The 18,573-nt window shown below is 31.9% G+C and overlaps 1 protein-coding gene across 2 annotated transcripts; it reads left to right on the forward strand.

The window, feature by feature from the left end:
- The first annotated feature begins 4,172 nt into the window (after window positions 1–4,172).
- On the forward strand, window positions 4,173–18,533 carry LOC130622635 (uncharacterized). 2 transcript variants are annotated; one of them, XM_057438118.1, is made up of 20 exons: window positions 4,173–4,352; window positions 7,061–7,181; window positions 7,738–7,857; window positions 7,945–8,091; window positions 8,579–8,707; window positions 8,827–9,163; window positions 9,438–9,654; window positions 10,742–10,807; window positions 11,097–11,176; window positions 11,367–11,441; window positions 11,697–11,737; window positions 12,329–12,440; window positions 12,723–12,763; window positions 12,849–13,017; window positions 13,413–13,484; window positions 13,728–13,809; window positions 14,226–14,287; window positions 15,381–15,452; window positions 15,786–16,001; window positions 16,350–18,533. In XM_057438118.1, the coding sequence occupies exons 1-20, from the start codon at window positions 4,237–4,239 to the stop codon at window positions 16,412–16,414; spliced, it is 2,340 nt and encodes a 779-aa protein (XP_057294101.1). In that variant the 5' UTR covers window positions 4,173–4,236; the 3' UTR covers window positions 16,415–18,533. The 2 variants fall into 2 exon arrangements, with proteins under 2 accessions (XP_057294101.1, XP_057294102.1); XM_057438119.1 differs by having other exon boundaries at window positions 9,444–9,654.
- The last annotated feature ends 40 nt before the right edge of the window (window positions 18,534–18,573 follow it).

The raw sequence follows: 18,573 nt of genomic DNA on the forward strand, positions 1-18,573 counted from the left end.
AAAAAATATCTTTAAAAGTGGCAGCAAATTATTTTTTACATAATCAGTTACGAAAGATAACTTTTCTTTTATAACACACTTGTCACAATTTTTATAGCTATAATACATTATCTTTCACCAAAAATATTCAGGCTCAACAATTTCTTTTTAAATTAAAATTCATGAATAATTAATTAGTTCTGCTGGATATAGTTTTTTTGTTATGAGGATGAAACGCGTACGCAAACAATTTGTTGCACTTGGGGACACAATTTACCCGTATTACGAAGCAATCCATACACATTAAATTCGGTTTTTTTAGGAAATTCCATCTTTGAAAAAATCATTAAGGAGACAATTTACCCGTATTAGAAAGCAAACAATACATATAAGATTAGCCTGATATAACAACTTTGACCTTTTGCAAAGAAAACTTAAGAAAGAAATTAATCCATGCAGATGTGATTAGCTCAATTTTGAAAATTAAGCATTTACAAAACTAAGGAGAAAATTTCCAAATCAAGATCCATACACGCGACATTAGCCCGATTTTAGACAAAAAGCAATCTATACACATGAAAGCAGCTTATATTTGTAAACTAGGCGATTGCAAAACAGAGAGAGAATTTCCAGATCAAGAAGCCATCCATGTACACCAGGTTAGGCCGCTTCAAATACGTTTTAGATCGATTTCTCTAATTGAACAAGTAATCTACGACACACCAGATTAGCTTTAATTTGTAAGTTGGGCATTTTCAAAAAACAGTACTCTAAGGGTTAAAAAGAGATTTTCCACTCGTTTGCCTTGTTTCGTTGACTGAAAGCAAATATTTAGAAGAAAAAGTTCCGAATCGAATACTACACCGTGATATCATTCGTAATGCGCACTCTGTTTGTCTTGTTTCGTTGAATTTAGAGACTGAAAACAAATTTTTCGAAGAAAAAGATCCAAATCGAATACTAGACCATATTATCATTCGTAATGCGCACTTTGTTTAGACCAAAAATTTTTCGTTGATGTTTTTAACTTAAAATATAAGTTAGTTTATTTAGATTTTGACCTGAGCTGTGGCATACGGAAATTTAATACATACAGTTTATATTTTTACTCAATGATGTTTTAATTAGAATTTAGGAAAAAATAATTTTTTGAGGAAACTAAATTTTTTCACTTCCTATTTAACCGAGGAAGGCGAGTAAAACAATGACAGAAGTTCGTAGAGAAGCGTATATTTTAAATTCTACGTAAAATTGCCAAATACTTGCCGTTGATTTAATCAGTTTTCGTTCCCCAGACACGCAATTCTGTGTCGTTTTCTGAAACTATATTCTTTCGATTTGTTCCATTGGTGAATGAAGAATTGCAGATAGAACAAGAAATGTGCTTGGCTCATCAATCTAACTGAACTTTTTATCTAAAGAATGAAGCTATTCACAAATCGACGTAACCACGCTCGCGAAAAAAGGATGGAATTTAAGTAAAATGCAGTGGTAAACTTATGAGTGTACCCGTGAAAACATCATGAAAAAGCGCGTGTGTTGGTAGAATCTTAATTTTCTGTTCTTGACGTATTCGCTTAAAATGCACGCATGATCATAGAACATATCTAATGGGGCCTCTTCTAGATGTATATAAAAAGAAGCAGGTGCATCTTTTCGGCCTTTAATACTAGGTATGACGTGAAATCCACAGCAGTGGCCATGTATTGGGTAAAAAGAACACAAACTTCATGTCTTGCTTGCTCACTTGTAGAAATGACTTTTGACAAACTTCAATAGGGACGTCGTCGTATTTGCTTGAGTTGCTGGAGTCGGCAGAAAATATCCTAACTTGTTTGCCATAATTTGAAGAATAAAAAACAAAGGCCAAACTCAGCTGGATTGTAAGAACCTTCAAATAACTGTTCTGGTTGCATTTTAAAGGAATGAATTGTTTTCACAAAATATGCAGGGTACAAAGGTAAATTAATCACATCGTTGCGTGGAAGACAATTTAGAGAGTGTTCTGAAGACTTAATAATTACATCTGCAACCTTTTGATAGAATTGTTGCTGGTAACAAAATACCAGTACAGACGAGCGAGTCCCCCTACCTACTTGACATGCAAATTCCAAATCTATAATAATATTTACTGCACGGAATGGTATAAGAGTATCAACACAAGAATCGTTGGACAACTGTTTAAAAACGGACGCTATTGCTTTTTTTTTCATTTATGTTGGTATTATCAGATATCAAGCGGCAGTAAAGACCGACGGACATCGATGACAAATGTGTGTGTGATTGCTCCTAATGGAAACATAATGCATCGTCACCTATTCGATTTTTTTCTGAGATCTATTTTTAGTACGTACAATAAGCTACGAAGAGGACGATATAATTTCCTATTATTGTCAGTTCTTGATGTTATAAAGCAACTGCCAAGCCTTCTAAAACGAGAAGAAATAACTTTGTCTGCTTGCAGGATTTCTATTGGTTCTACAAATGCATTCTTGAACCCCATTCTTCCTACCGTCACATGAAAGCACGTTAGGTTTCCCATCACATTCTACGCATGTTTTCCGGAAATCAATATCCATGTGAGACGCTCAACCCAACTACTATGCTATGAATAATGGAACTGACATGAATTTTTCATTTAGAACACGGCGACAATATCGAGCTTCCATTATTTTTATAACACCCCTGAAAGTAATTTTTTCGTTATTCACGGCCTCTGTAAACTCCCAACCTATTTCATAACCAGCGCAAATTTTAGAGGATCAATAATACCAACAGCATATTTAACTTAACATGTAAAAATATATAAAAAAACAAGGACAGACTTATCAACGTCAACGTTACGCAACTTTCAAAATGGCCGTAATAACACGGCTCTCTGCTTTACACATCCCTTTGTCGTGGCTGCAAAATCTCGGATTGGTTTTTCAAAAATATCAGGCGTTGCAATTGAATGCTACACGCGGGAGAATAAAACAAAGTCGGTAAATATATATCGCATTTGGTATTTTGTGCAGATATAAGAATTTCGTGATTAATTAACAGGACGCGCTTTTCGCGGACAAACAGGCAAAATACCGCTATTATTAAAAAGACTAACGATATCATACGTCTATTGGTTTTTCGGTCAGTTGCTCATAAAGTTGATCTTGTTAACTCACCATATGATTTTTTAACAATAGCCAATAATAATTACATTATTTAGAACTATTTTCAGCTTTTGTACTCTGATCCTAACTTCAATGGAATATCAAATCTACGGAGACTCTTTAAATGAGATAAATTTTATACTTATGCCTTTTTGGAACATCTTTGTTCCATGTAAATAGAAGTTTTGACTTTTAATTTGGAATTCTTCCATATCTGTTAAAAAAAGTATTTTTTTCTTTTTCCTAATGATACGTTATATTACTGACATGCCTTCTACAGAATTCCAGCCTAAGAGCCTTTGCCGATAAAAAGTTATGACCTGTGAAATTTTAACTACATGGAATAATTTCATCGTAAACGGCTCTAAACTTTAATGTGATATAGCTTCTCTACGGCAGCAGCTTCTTCAGTCAAAAATCATTGGAACATTTAAATTTTTATGCATCTAAGAGATTTATTTGGTTTAAGAACTAATCAAGCTATACTATTGAAATACTGCCCCGAAAAAAAGAGATAGAATTTACACTTTTGCATGGTCTGAAATAAAAACACACGTAATGTCTTTGGATTGATTGGCCTGCTTTAGCGCGTTTGATGCGTCATTTTCAGGGAAGACACTTGTTTCTACTGCTGTACGGATAAGTACATAACAGTAACGCCCGGTAAATTTATAGTATAATTATCCGACATCCTCTCTATATAACAAATACATATTTTTTCTATGTCGATAAAGTATGAAGGTTGTTAGTTATGTTGTACGTCGTGTGTCGGGACCAGTTAGCCCGGTGCTAAATGAAGTCATTGCCGTCCTCAGGGGTTCTTGCCTATTTGACATTAAGGCTAGCGGCTTTTAGTCGGACAACAAACCCTGGAAACGAGAATGATCGATCCTGAAAACAACTGAAGTGCTCGTGGAGGGGTACGGCTGGTCAGTTTTTCTTAAATTCCATTAGATTGATAGATGTTTTTTGTATTTTTTTCCTCTCAGCTACCTACCACCCAAAAGACATTTTTCCGCCCTACATTTGCGCCCTATGTTTACATAATGATGACCAGAGCTGCGGCAGATATAATTATTTTGTACTTTTTTAACATAGCTAGCTAGTTATGTCAAAAAATAATGACGAAACTCTGCTAACTTTAATGTCAATGGGATTTGAGTATGCTGAGTGTAAAACCGTTTTGCAGGATGGCTTAAAAGACGTAGAAGAAGCGATTCAAAGGTAAAACTAAGGCTAACTAGCTACACAACTGACAACTAATTTAGGGATTTCTGTATGAAAGCCAAACATTGTCGTATGCTTTTACTAATATATCTATAGCTACATATATAGCTAGCTAGAGAGATGTCAACTATTTTGGTGTAGCTCAGAGGATTCTCAAATCCAGGTCAACTGTCTTGATATTTTCTGATCATTTTAAAAAAAGAAAATGAACAACTTACCGGATCCACCTGTATGGTCTTTTGTAGACCAACATATCAGGGGTTGTTTTAGAACTGGGGCAGGCAGTCTTCTTTGACTTGCCCCCTAACAGTCGCAAAATGTGGTTTATGATTGCTGTAAAGGAAAAACTCACTTGATGAGTTAGTTTCAGAAAAACCCTTATAATTTATCAATACTTTTTTATTTTTTCTTATTTTTTTTTGTTTCTGAATGCTTGATGAAAGATGTATTTAATGGTGTTATTTTTTATTTTCTCAAAAGAAAATATGTTAAATAAACATCCCATTTTTTTTTCACCCTACGTTTTAAAATTGCTTCTTTTTCCAAACGCGTGGTTGTAGACTTCAAGTTTTAGCACTATTGCATTCAGCATAAATTAAATTCAAAAAGGTTCCTGTTTTTTTTTACTAATAAGGTCATTATAAAATTATTTGTAATTTTATATATATAATTATTAAAAAAATGCATATATATTTTTGTTGTTGTTGTCATAATTGCTTATAACTAATTTAGCTATATATATATACAAAAAAATCCGGAACTTTTTGTGCATAACTTATTCAGCTTTCCATTACCAAAAATTTGAATGAGACAATAAAAAGTTTGCGAAAATTTACTAAGATATTTGTTTTTAAAGATTTTTGTAGGTGTTAAGAAAATGTGCAAACAGTATGTGCAAAAAGTATGCAGAAAGATGATAGAAGTGGAAAATTTTTCTTTATGCTAAATATGCGTGCACGCGTTAAATTATTAATAGACAGAAGTCATGGTTACATGAGACAGCGCAATTAAAAAATGCCTCTCACCTGTGGACTTGTTAGTAATTCTGTTTGTTATTCTTAAAAAGATGATTACGTTATTGTTAGGACAATTATCTACATCAGCTAGCTTCGAATTTTTCACAATCTTTGATCTCATATACATATATACTCCTTAACTTTATTTTTTTTCTATGATTTTTTATACAACAACAATTGATGGTGGAAGTAAACTAAGAAATATTATTATGCATATATTTTTTCCAGAAAAAAGGGATTTCCAAATATTTTCATGGAATATAGAATATGTTATTCGAAAGAGAATTTTTTCTTCTATATGTCATAAATTTTTTGCAAAAAACCTAAAAAAACATTGGTTTCCTTTACAGTTACCTTCGTAAACTTTTTAAGAATGTTTATTGAAGTGGCAGACACTGCTTTCTCTGGTTCCATTTCTTAATAACCGAGGAACAAATGAATTTTTTCTTTATCCAGTCTACTACAGTACTGTAAAAAGGTATCTTAACATCGTGATCCTCTATTATGCAGGATGCGAACGATACGCATATTTTTGTCTCAATAGAAGCGAATCATATTGCGTCTATCAGTATGTCGCGATAGGCTCGATCTATCGCGTAGTATTACTCGATGACTGAACTTCAAACAAAACAAAACAATGCTTAAAAGAGTTTCTTTTTTTCTATGATAATTTAGGAATAATAATTCTTGTGTGAATAAAGTTACACAAAGTTGCCTGACTTTCGACAAAAGTAATTTATCTGGAGGTGTAAAACGTTGTTAGTTTACAAACATTTTTATATAAGAATCATTCTTTTTTTGTTTGTTAAAAATCGACATTTCGAGCCTTGAATAATTCGTAAGATTCTTAAAATGTGATCTAAAAAAGCTTTTCTATTGCAGTTCTTCGTTCTTAAACTTTTAAAATGCAATCTAAAAAAGCTTTTCTATCGCCGTTCTTTGTTCTTAAACTTTTAAAATGCAATCTAAAAAAGCTTTTCTATCGCCTTTCTTCGTTCTTAAGTTTTTAAAATGCGATCTAAAAAAGTATTTCTATCGCCGCTTTTCGTTCTTAAGTTCTTAAAATGCGATCTAAAAAAGCTTTTCTATGTTCGTTCTTTCTTTCGAAAATTTGAAATATCACCAATTATTTCTAAAATATTATCAAGAAGGAGTTTTCTTTGGTTACCATAAAAACTACAGCGCAAGAGGAAGTGAGACATGGTTTCTGATTCTAAAATTCCACAATTACATAAGCGTATCAGCGAAGTTATGCCGATGCTTATGGTCCTTTAGGTGACTCATACTAACTCTTAAACTTGTTAACAATTCCAAACCAAGAGAGTCTATTATATTATAAATAGGAGAAGGTTTAGGGCGAATAAACTTGAGAATGGATTTTTTAAACAAGGGCAAAGAATCTAATTCCCTGATTGCTACATCGAGTTTGTTCCATTCACTTATCAAGTATGGGAAAAAAGAATTCGCAAAGTAGTTACTTCGTGATGGGATGCGATTAAATAAATTTTTACGAAAAACACTATGTGAACTAGGAAAAATATCAATGAGAGGAGCATCTCCACTATGTTGGACTACGTTGAATTTTTCAAAATAAAATAGGATACTTTATAATATTTTGAAAAATTTCCTGCTAAGATTTTAATATAGGAAATAGTTTCCCCATTTATATTTTTAGTATATAATCTTTAGACTCCTGTGTAAAAAGGGTGGTAGCAAAGAAGAAAATTATGAAGTAAATGACGTTTTAAATGGCAGTCGAAACTCATTAGATGAAGCTTGTCCCACATCTTATGATGTTGTAGAAAATGAGGTATAGTTTTTTAATAGAAGCTCATTACCACAGCACGATGTTTGCTAAAATTTTTATTTATGACATCACAATTCATTGTTGTAAAGGTTTAAGACCATGAATAACAGGAATCCAAATAGCCATTAGATGTCGAGCATTGGTGTTTTCATGTTTACTTCAGAGGGTGCTTTGGTGCACAATCGTGTATCTCACATATCTAAAAGTTATATTATATCAATGCATAAAGCTCTATGTGCAAAACCACTTGTTTAAATCCATTTGTGTTTAAGTCCATTTGTGAATTTTTTTCTCTGTAGTATCCTCAAAAGTCCTCTTCTACCATGTCTTGCTATAAACCGGATTTTTAACATTAAAAAAGTCTCATAGCTATGCTTATCAGTTACACAACAGTATTTATTGCATCATGTTTCCGCATGTTGGACGGAAGTTATTAAAAATATGAGAAGTCATTACAAAACAAATTAACTTCACAACAAAAAACAAGTTTTTAGGGAAAATGGATTAAAGGGGTTACAATGTGTTTAATGATAGTTGTAATTTATGTTTTATATTTTAGAAAATAAAAAGCCGCTATGAGTTATCTGATAAACATCATCAACAAAAGGAACAGTTTAATAAAAAATATAGAGATGCTATTGACCAATCAGCAAAAAAGCAACGGCTTGAAGAAAGAAAAGTACGTTGTTATAAGAAAAAAAATACAATTTACTAAAAATTTATTGTGTTGTTAATTTTTTTCAATTTTAATCTTAAATATCTTTAGCTGAAGCAAGATATTCTCAATAAAATAAAATTGGATAGACAAAGTAAAGTGGAAAAGAGACTTGTAATGTCTAGTGCAACTCAACCTGTTTTAAAAGAAAGAGGTAATAAAGATGAAGTACCAGTTAAATCTGATTGTAAAATACAGGTAACTAGATATGTAGGTTTCTTGGAAAATTTGTCATAAAGTAAAGAACTATTACGTTGTGCTTGAACTGTTTTTTTATTGCTTTTATACTGTGCAAATTTTGTATCATTCAACTTTCATCTTGCAACAAAAAAAAATTAAAACAAGAGAAAAATGTCACCTAACTTGAAAAAAAACACTTTGGCATATTTTTCGACGAAAAATTTTAAGGAAAATTAAAGCTGAATAAAAGATAGAAAGATAAAAAAGGTGTCACTATATAAGCCCATAGAAAGTTATGAAAAAAAGTAGAACAGGGGAGGCGGCTATCAGCTTCGCACCAGCGTGAATAGTGTTAAAAGGATTACAATTTAACTACTATTTTATGCATAGTAAAAAAATGAAGATTTGCCAAGTTAAGCTCTACAAAGGGGTTTTTGCTGATACAATTTTGAATAATGGCCTCAAATGCATTACAAACTTAAATTTTTATGGCTTTATTTTTTAGATTCGACTTCCATCTGGAGCAACCCTGCAAGCATCATTTGACAGGCACTGCTTGTTGAAATCTGTAATGAAATATGTAACAAATCATGTAGATATCAGTAACGTCTTACAGAATCCCTCATTAATGCAAGTATGTAATTGTTTACATTGACAGTATTTTGGCACGCTCCTTTCTTTTAATAGCAACAAAATTTACATACCTTTCCATTTTCTACTTTGCGGTTCTTATTGTTAATTTTTATATTTTAGCCATTTCCAAGACGTGAGTTCACAGAAAAAGATATGGGAAAGACGTTAAACGATCTTTCCCTTTATCCATCGGCAATGTTAGTTGTCCATGAACAATGTCAACCCTCTATTGACATGCAAGAACATGAGGGTGGTGATTGTTTAGAAGGCCACATTGATGCATCTGATAAAGGTTTAAACAATCAAGCATGTGCTAACTCCAGAATTCTTCAGGGAAGATTTATTAATAATGTAGAAGATAACATTTCACATTGTAACGACCAGAGTAAAAAACATGGTCACCATTCAGATTCTTTCTTATTTCAACAAGCTGTTGAAAAACGTCTACGACACACTGGTATGATAATTTAATTCCTCACATGTTTTTTCTGTAAGAAACTAGTTTATAAGAACGTTAACTTTGAGATTTTCATAAGAATTAAGAATGTATGTTAAGAATGTGTATTAAAAACATAATTAGTCTGAATTTCTTCATCGATTAGGAACGAAATAATGTTGGTCTCTAAAAAAAAAATTTTCGAACAGGGTTTTTATTTTTTACTAATATACTAACTTGTGTCTATTTACAATAAGGAAATTGTGTCTACTGGTTTATTGACTTTTGTTCTAAGGTTTAGGTTCTCCAGAAGATATAGTAAACATCTCTCGTGATATTCCACAGTTGCAACAACTTGCTGCAAAATGTGCTGCTTGTCATTTGTTACAACTGCATCCAAATGTTGTTAACTCAATGGCAAGATTATCATCAAAATCTGCAACAACTATTATGACGTACCTGAAATCAAAAAAGAAGCTAACTCCGAATGTTATGAATTTTTTTCTTCCATGGTAAGGACATTGCAAGATAGACGTTAGACTAACAAAAAGGGAAATTAAAACATGGCATTACCTTATTCCATGAAGTTGATGAGTCAAGAAATTAAGTTAACGGTCATGAATTTAACGTGGTTCAATGACATTATTTTGAAAAATGCATTTAATTAACGCGAATTTAAGTAAGAAGTGAGAAAAAAATTTAACAGTAAGTAAACTTTTTTCCTATAATATGAACTTGTAATTTTACAAAAATTAGTCCATGTTGATTTGGCTATTTGCTTCTCTGGTGCTTTTCAATGTTTCTGTTATCCCAGCAGCCTCCAACAAGCAGTGATGATTTTACAACCTTTTTTCTGTTTGGAAATGTCTTTCATGAGTTTCACATGTTCTTGTTTTGAAGTTGACAAGCAAAGATCAACTTTAATGGTTGTAACGTCTTGATCAAGGTTTAAATAGTGAAGCAGTCTCCTCTATTACAAGGTGCTTTGTAAATTGAAATAAATGTTTACATTGTTTTTAAAGACAATTTTGAAATTTAAAAATCTTGGAAGAAAACGTGCTTTAATTTTCCATTTGGATCAAATTATGAAGATGATACAAAAACGATTTTTAAAAAGATGCCTGAAAAAAGAACATCATTGAGCTACTTTCCAATGAGAAGAAAACAGTAAAAAATTGTATTATTTAGGCTTTTATATATTATAAAAAAGTCACCAAATTAACAGTATTTTAATTAACACTGCATTCAATTAACTGTCATTAATTAACGCGAATTTTAAAAAAAACTGCGTTAATTTCATGACTCAGTATTTCATGGAGTAAGGTATGTCTTGGTCTGTCAGTTACTGCCTGTATACAACCTCGATTCGGAAAGATAAAACAGTTCTCGGTAGAATCCTTGCTGGCAGTGTGGAAGATCATAGTTTCTTAACTCTAATAAGTCATCATTATAACAGGAAAATTATGCATCTCAAATGTAAGCTTTACATGTTACCTCTCTGCAAAAATCTTATTGATAACAGAACTGGTAGGCACTAGAACAGTTAGCCTGTGTGCGAACATTTAGCCTGCATATTTAGACATAATAATCATTTTTTAGTAAATTGCAAGAGATCAATTTGGATTTTTATATGTTAACTACTAATGATCTGTTGGAAAGGATGAGGTGAGTTTTAAAATCTTTTTTTGCAGAAAGAAATTAGAGAAATAAGAAGTTGAAGAGTTACTATGAATTTATGTCAGAGAATTAGACACCATGCGATTGGCATTTAAAATTCTTCATTGAATTAAAAGTTATGTTATGGATGATCAGAGAATATATAAATTATTCAAAAGAATATAATATAACATGTTTTCTAATTTTTTCAATTTTCTTTTTATTACCCAAGTGGGGACGCTTGATAAAACAAATGAAACAAAATTATTCAAAGGAGATATACATTACATTTTTTTAGGTGGCATTATAACATTTCGAAAATGAGCTTGAAATCATGTGCTTGCATCACTGACACTGGGTTATCAACAGCTCTTACAGGTATATTGTGTGTCTTTTTTATTGGGAGATCCTATAGGCAAATAAAGGAGTTTGATTTCTAACACATATAAAAATTATGAAAAAGGCTTTGAGAAGTTTTTTAACTTTTTTAAATTTTATTTGCTTACGCTATATGACAAGAAGCTTGTGAAATAAGAAATTGCTTTTTTATTTATTGATTTATTTACAGGGTTACATTCATTGCAATATCTAAACTTGACAGAATGTACACAATTAACAGGACGAATACTTGACCATATTGCAGGTTTGTTTTTTTGTTTGTTTGCTTTTTGTTTGTTTTATGTTTGTTTGTTGGTTGGTTCGAGTGTTGGTTGGTTTGTTCAGTTCGTTCTTTTCTTTATTTCTTTGTTTCTTTATTCCTTCATTCAGTTACTTTCTAAAATGAAATTATTCACTGGTATAGTGAGAGAGAGAGGAGTACTAAAATGAATTAAAGAGATTATTCTGGTAAACGAACATAAATATTAGTTTGTGTATTGCATATTTTATTTCTTTTCAGAGTTAACAAAGCTAAGAGTATTAATCATGGACAGGACAAAGGTGATGGATATTAAGCTGGATTTTAAAAAAACAAATTTATCGGACCAGAATTTTTTTTGTGCTTCTTTGAAAGAAAAATGCGATGTAATCACAACTATCTTTTTAAAAGTTATGTTTGCAATTGCTATGAATAACTGGCAAATAATCAAATTTTATTATGAATTATGTGGCATCAAAGTCAACACAAGTATCACAAAACAAGACTACATTAAGTAGAAACAAGCGATAATTCGCCATTAACCAAACCAACACATTGTGTTAATGTTAACGATGGTTCCATAGCTACATTTCTATTTGTCTTGAACAAAAAGTTCACTTAAAACAAAATAATCTGTCCAGCTTTAACTGTTTGGTACAAGAAATCTCACTTAAATGCGATTTTGCCATATCGTGTTTTTTACTTCAAATTTTTAATCCTTTTTTCTGCTTTGAACGTGTCTTTGTCCACCATGCTGTTTTTAATTTCAACAACACTTACACTATTATCCTGAAAAGCTAAATAACTTGTTTGTTATAAATCTTGTTATGAAGTATGTCGCTAGGCAACTTAAAATTTACTGCTTTAGAATTGACATTATTTTTTTTCTGCAGGTAAAAGATAAAAATGTGCAACAGTTTTTCAAAACAACAAAATCACAAAGTTTAACTGAACTGAGTTTTAATTATTGTTCAATAGGAAGCGATGCATTTCATGATGTTCCAGGTATAAAAAAAGATTTAAGTTTAATAAAAATAAAAAGATATCGAAGATAAATTTATAACTATGTATAGAAAAAATACTGCTCCTTGTCGAGAAATTAATGCTTCAAATCTGCTTCCCCACAACACAATTTTCTTTGCATATACCATGCTTTGAGATTATAACCATGACTTCTTTGTTTTTAAAACAATCCATTTATTTTTTTACAAGCTTAATATAATGTTGCCATTTCTATATGAATTGTAATTAAAACTGCAAACATGGTAACTTTTCATTAAATTTCAGAGTGTCCTTCTCTTGTGGTATTGTCAGTCAACCACACCAAGGTATGAAGTTTTTAGAGACTAGCAAGAATCGGTGGTAATTCTTATATTTTCCTTTATATTTTTGTTTACTTGTTTTACTTTGCAGGTATCTCGTTTGGATTTTATTACACAATTTAACAATTTAAGGATGCTTGGAATAAAAAGCACTTCAGTAACAGACGATCAAACAGTCCTTCTCGAAGGTTTGACTGGCTTGTTTTCACTTGAACTTCAGGGGACTCCTGTAACGAATGAAGGTTTACCATCAATTAAAGGTACGCTAAAGGTTGGATTTTTTGTAGACCGTGTAATGCCAGAGTACTGGTAATTTTATTTCATCTATATTTTGATGTACAGCCATTATCTATAACATTAATATGTTGTTGTTGTTGTTGTTGTTATTGTTGTTGTTGCAATCACTGTATCAATATCCATGTAACCGTCCTTCAAAAACACATGATCATATACATTTTCTTGATCAGTATTAGAGCCCTACAAAAAAAAGGAAACGTGTTAACATATGTTTAAAAAATAAAATGTCTTATGAGGTCACTAGTCATTGATGACGTCATGAAAATATATCTCTGACGTCATGAAAATATATCTCTGGCTCTCTAATTAAGTAAATTTTTGACGGGGTTATTTAACCAAACGTATCTTTTTTTTTTAGGTTTAAAACTAACACATTTGTCTTTACCTGATCGACAAATGGTTGACGACGTAACAATTTCTATTATAGCAGGTAGCTATCAAACAGTAAAAGCAAGCTGTTTTTTTCTTCTAAAAATATGACATATATACGAGACTTTTTAAAGGAAGTTTTAGAAAATTAAAAAAAATGATTAGTTTTTTCCCATGCGTTATTTTCTGTTTATGCTCAAAACTTACGGTAATATAATGTATACACGAATTACTTACATCATTTTTTTGAGGAGATTTGCTTGTGTTTTTTTTTATTATTCCTTATATCCTTTTTCTTATACAGGATGTCCTCTCAATTCACTGGATTTAGGAGGTTATATTAAACTCACAGGGCGTTGTCTTTACAGCATATCTCAAATGAAAAGGTAGGAAGAACAACTTGTACAATCGTTTATACACGTTCGGTTGGTCAGTCCTGAATAATTCTGAGTTTTCTTGTCTATGGTTGTTCTGGAATTTTATATTAAACAATAAGCTGTAAAATAGCCACGAGGCGTCTTAAACACCACAAACTGCTGTATTTTTTTGCGTTTCTATAGGATGTTGTTCCAGGATGTTGTTGTTGAAAGTTTGTTAAAAGGATGACTCAAGTAATAAACAGTCAGGCTTAATAAAGCTAGTTTAGAAAACTACCAGCTTTGTCTTCTTTGACTTTTAGAATTTTAGAATTGAATTTAGCCTTTCCATCTCCAACATGTCATGGCAATAAAGAGTACATTGTGTATGTTGAGTTAATTTTAATTCGTTTCAATTCTATAATTGTTTCTCTTTTCTGTGTTAGTCTCAAAGATTTATCATTGTCCAACACCAAGATAACTGATAATGGCATCGAGTTGCTATGTGGTAAGTTAATAAGGTATTCACATATTTTAAAAACCATATTGAAGACTCTTTTGCACAATTAGAAATGTGAGGTTACGTGGAGTTTCAGCCCGAGCTAAAAATTCCAGCTGGCTTTATAGAAGAAACTTTACTCACTATAGCTAATCGCAATTCAATTTTATCATTAATTCCGTAAGATACAAGAGCTAACTCTTTAACCCAGCTAATTTGTCTGTAATTTCACCCCGGCCGGAAATTAATCGGTCTTCTTAGTATGCTGGTAAGTATATAAAAGTATGGAATACATCAGAAGAGTATGAATAAACTTAAGTAGTTCGAAACATTTTTTTTTTTGTTAATTCTTCACAATTAAAAAAAAAAAAGATTATATGCGAGAACAAACATTCGTATGTTCAACCTAAAATTCGGTAATTGGAAAAACAAGCTCTCGCTTTAGTTTACATGATGTTGGTGCAAGTCTGATGTAAAATATAGTATTGGATTCTTTTGGCTAGAATTTAGTAGATATCAACCTGATTCCCAGTTCATTTAGCCTTTATGATATCCTTAAAACAAGAATGAATGGATGTCACATTTGGTGTTAAAAGAAAGGATATTTAAAATAATATTATCGATCCTATTAAAATGTTCAGATGGATTTCGATAGAGCAGCATTTTTCTTCGCTGCCATTAATCGCCTGGGTGATTACTTGTGCATGTGCAATAGACAAAAAACGCCGCTGGTTCAAATATCTTTGTGATCCAGCGATAGAATTTAAAAACCAATTGGTATGCGGACGGACGAGATAAAATCGTCGTCCCAAAAAACTCGTCCCATTTTATGCTAAGGTGCAAAAATCTGCTTCATGGAAATCCAACTTTACCACGAAGAAAGAGATGTAATTAGACGCGTAAATTAAACAAGTATATCACGTTCTTTCCTAACTGCTGCATTTTCGTCCCGAAAAAAGTTTCTGCCAGTTAGGTATTTTAGTACCTAAATGGCAGGGTACTATAGCTTGTTTTATAAATTATTGAGTAGAACTGTGGACGGTCCAGCTAATATACTGCAGTAGTACGATTAATTATGTATCAAGTTTTTGTGTTTTGTTAGGACTGGATCGTTTGGAAGCGTTGGATCTATCAAGAACATCAATTTCAAATCGTATTAGCGTTGTTTTAATTGGTATGTAATAATTTTTATTAAAACTACCCTGTTATTCTACTCTTTCTGCGAATCACGAGTTCGTTGAGAAGAGAGAGAATTTACATTAGACGTAGTAGAGGTGGCGATACTGGAATTTCTTGCCGAACTTTGATCTTACAACACTCTCGTAAATCGCATCCTTAAAGGAGAACTGCTTCAGTCAAAGGCTATGCACCAGTTCAGTTTAATCTTTTTACGAACAGTATATATTCATATTAAAGAAAGTTTAAGCCGACATATCAGATTTAAGGCACGTAAAATATTTATCAAATTTTTATATTTTGTCCTGCCTAATTTTTTACTTCGTTGTAGCTCTTCCGTTACTTGAAACTTTGAATTTATCCTGGACGAAGGTGGACGACGACGTTGTCGAGCACTTAAATAGTTGTTGTAATTTGATGAAACTGAATTTAGCACACACAGGTATAACGAATAAAGGAATAGCACGATTAGTTCTTCATTATCTAAACGTGTTGTTGTTGGATTGGACGGAAGTGACGTTAGAGGGAATTCAACAATGTTTAGAAAGTAAGTGTTTCACACGTGATAAAAGTAATTTAACTATTTTATCCTGGCCATTAACTGTTTTTTTAGTCTAAGTGAGTTTGACCACAAGCATTTAAATAAGGATACAACAATTCACGAAATGTTAATTAGCTTTGTAACAACTTTTGGTTACGTTGAGTTTTGACGTTGTTCATAGCCCTGAGAATCTTACCTAAACATTTTTAAATTTGTTTTTTTGCTGGTGCTGCTGTTGTTGTTGTTGTTGTTGTTGTTGTTTTTGTCGTTGTTGTTGTTGTTGTTGTTGTTGTTGTTATTGTTTTTTCTTTTATTTTTTCCGCTTGAACTTTGTCAATTATTTCTTTCATTTAGACTGCTGCCGGTTAATGACAGTCCGAAACAGCAAATATAAAGTTTCCTTCACAAAGAACGGTTGATGGTTATATACGATTCTCTTTTTTAAGATCTCCACTTCTCTCTAAGCATCGTCTGCCGATGAGCAGAAGTCAAAGAATATTATATATAAAATAATGAATAAATTTTAATTGGTGATGGGTAGTTGTTACGAAATGTTACCCTATATTTTTTTGCATAAGAACTTGAAAATTTGAAATAAGGCTGCTTCTGCGAAAAACACAATTAGTTTTATGTTAAATGAAGAAAACAAAAGAATAAAGAATTAAACGTTGCCTTGTGAGCTATGTGATTAAATAGTCCTATTTAAAAAATAAACCACAAGACAGGTATAAGTACACGAAGCCAAGTTTAGATTTTGTCTTTCTTCCTCCAAAGTAATATCTTGGAGGGACGGTCGTATTAATCACGGCATAAAAGACTAATTAAAATACTTTTAAAACACATGAAAAAGATTCATCAATGCGAATAATGCAATTAATATGTGCTTAAAAACATCCACTATCTGGTACTAAATATGTTTATAAGTAAAAACATGCACCTTCCATCACATGCGAATATTAATTCCCCAGAAGTGCGAATATTTCACATTCTTTTTTAAACTGTGAAATTTCTGATAAAGCCAATAAGTGCTCTTCAATGTTTATTTTTATAATTCTTTCGTTTTTCTTGACAATTCTTGTTATTTGTAAGTTTTGTAGTTCGTACTCTAGGTATACGTTTTGGAAAGTTTAATATTTTATTGTTGTGTATTAAAATAAATTGTAAAAATAAATTAAAATAAGTCCGGACGTCTGATTTTCCGATAATGTTAATGTTGTTCACAAATGCAGGATGTCTGCCAGGAAATCTTATTTTAAGACTAGTTGACCTTGAAATCCTGATCCTCGTGAGTTCATCTGTGAAAACAGGTATTCCCACGCGTGTCGTTAACAAGTAATCGATCATAGTCTTTTTGTATAAACATAGTGTATACTTTTTCAGCTTCGGTATGTTAATGAAACAATTTTCACCTTAACCTTTCCCCAGGACAAATATAAAAAGCGTAACAATTCCTAAGGATGAGGTTTATTTCAACCCTGAAAAATGAAAACTAAATGAAAACTTTTTTGAACTTTTAGGATGTATAGTTAAAACTTTGGTGCGAGCCACTTGAATTTTGAAAATCTTTGAAAGCATGCTTTAATTGAAGAGCTAAAAAAAGTGCGTTTGCTCAATCAAATATCATTTTTGACCACTCCCCCTTTATTCGCTCGAGTTCGCGTTTGTCATACCTTGAAACTTCTCAACGTTTAAATGTAATGCTTATTATTGAAAAATTTTACTTTTTCATAAAAGTATTTAGTATTCATCTCGCAAAACCCAATATTCAAAAATAACTAAAGGTCAAAATTTTGAAGGGTTTAGTGGCTTCACGAAAGCCTAGCTTATGACGGAAGGAAAGTTTTGAGGGCAATGAGGACAAAAACAACATCTTAAATCCTCTTTGATATCGTGTTTGACATCCAAATATAACTAAAATTATGTATATATACTTTTTTTATTTAAAAAATGTGCCAAATCATAGAAAAGCGATTTTTTCTTTGCCAATAATGTGGATGTAACTTTTTGTAGCTTGACCATCTGATTGGTCTCGTTATTACGCTATTTTATTCAGAATGTGCGAGGATGGTGCGAGGGATGGAGCGAGGATTATCAGTGACGGAGATCTTACCTTGAGCCGTTTTATAGCCACTTTAATTTTCCACTTGTTTTGATAAGGCTTGTTTTCGAGAAAAAGTCAGATATTAGTACAAAATTAAAAACTGTGTTGTTTCTCATATAGCAAATTTCACAATTTTTAAAGTTTGAATCAAGGAATTTATATATCAATGCCATTTTTTTAAAAAAAAGGTCATGAAAAGCTGCGAGGCATTCAAAGTCTCGAGTTCCGGGTTCCGAGTGGTCAAAGTCCTGGATCCCGAGTCCCACTTTTCCGATATGCCAAGATGGATTCTCGGAATTTTTATTTGAAATCGGTACTTCGTCGTAGAGCTTAGTTTATGGAATCGTTGTTCTCCGACTTACTTACGGGAAAAGTCATTGAAAAATGTTCTAAGGCAAACATAATCACAGATCCTACTGGTTGGACAGTTATTTCTTTCCTTATAATAAAATTCATTTTGTTATTCCTCCTTGACTG

Source organism: Hydractinia symbiolongicarpus, chromosome 12 (genome assembly GCF_029227915.1).
Source record: "Hydractinia symbiolongicarpus strain clone_291-10 chromosome 12, HSymV2.1, whole genome shotgun sequence".
Lineage (NCBI taxonomy): Eukaryota > Metazoa > Cnidaria > Hydrozoa > Anthoathecata > Hydractiniidae > Hydractinia > Hydractinia symbiolongicarpus.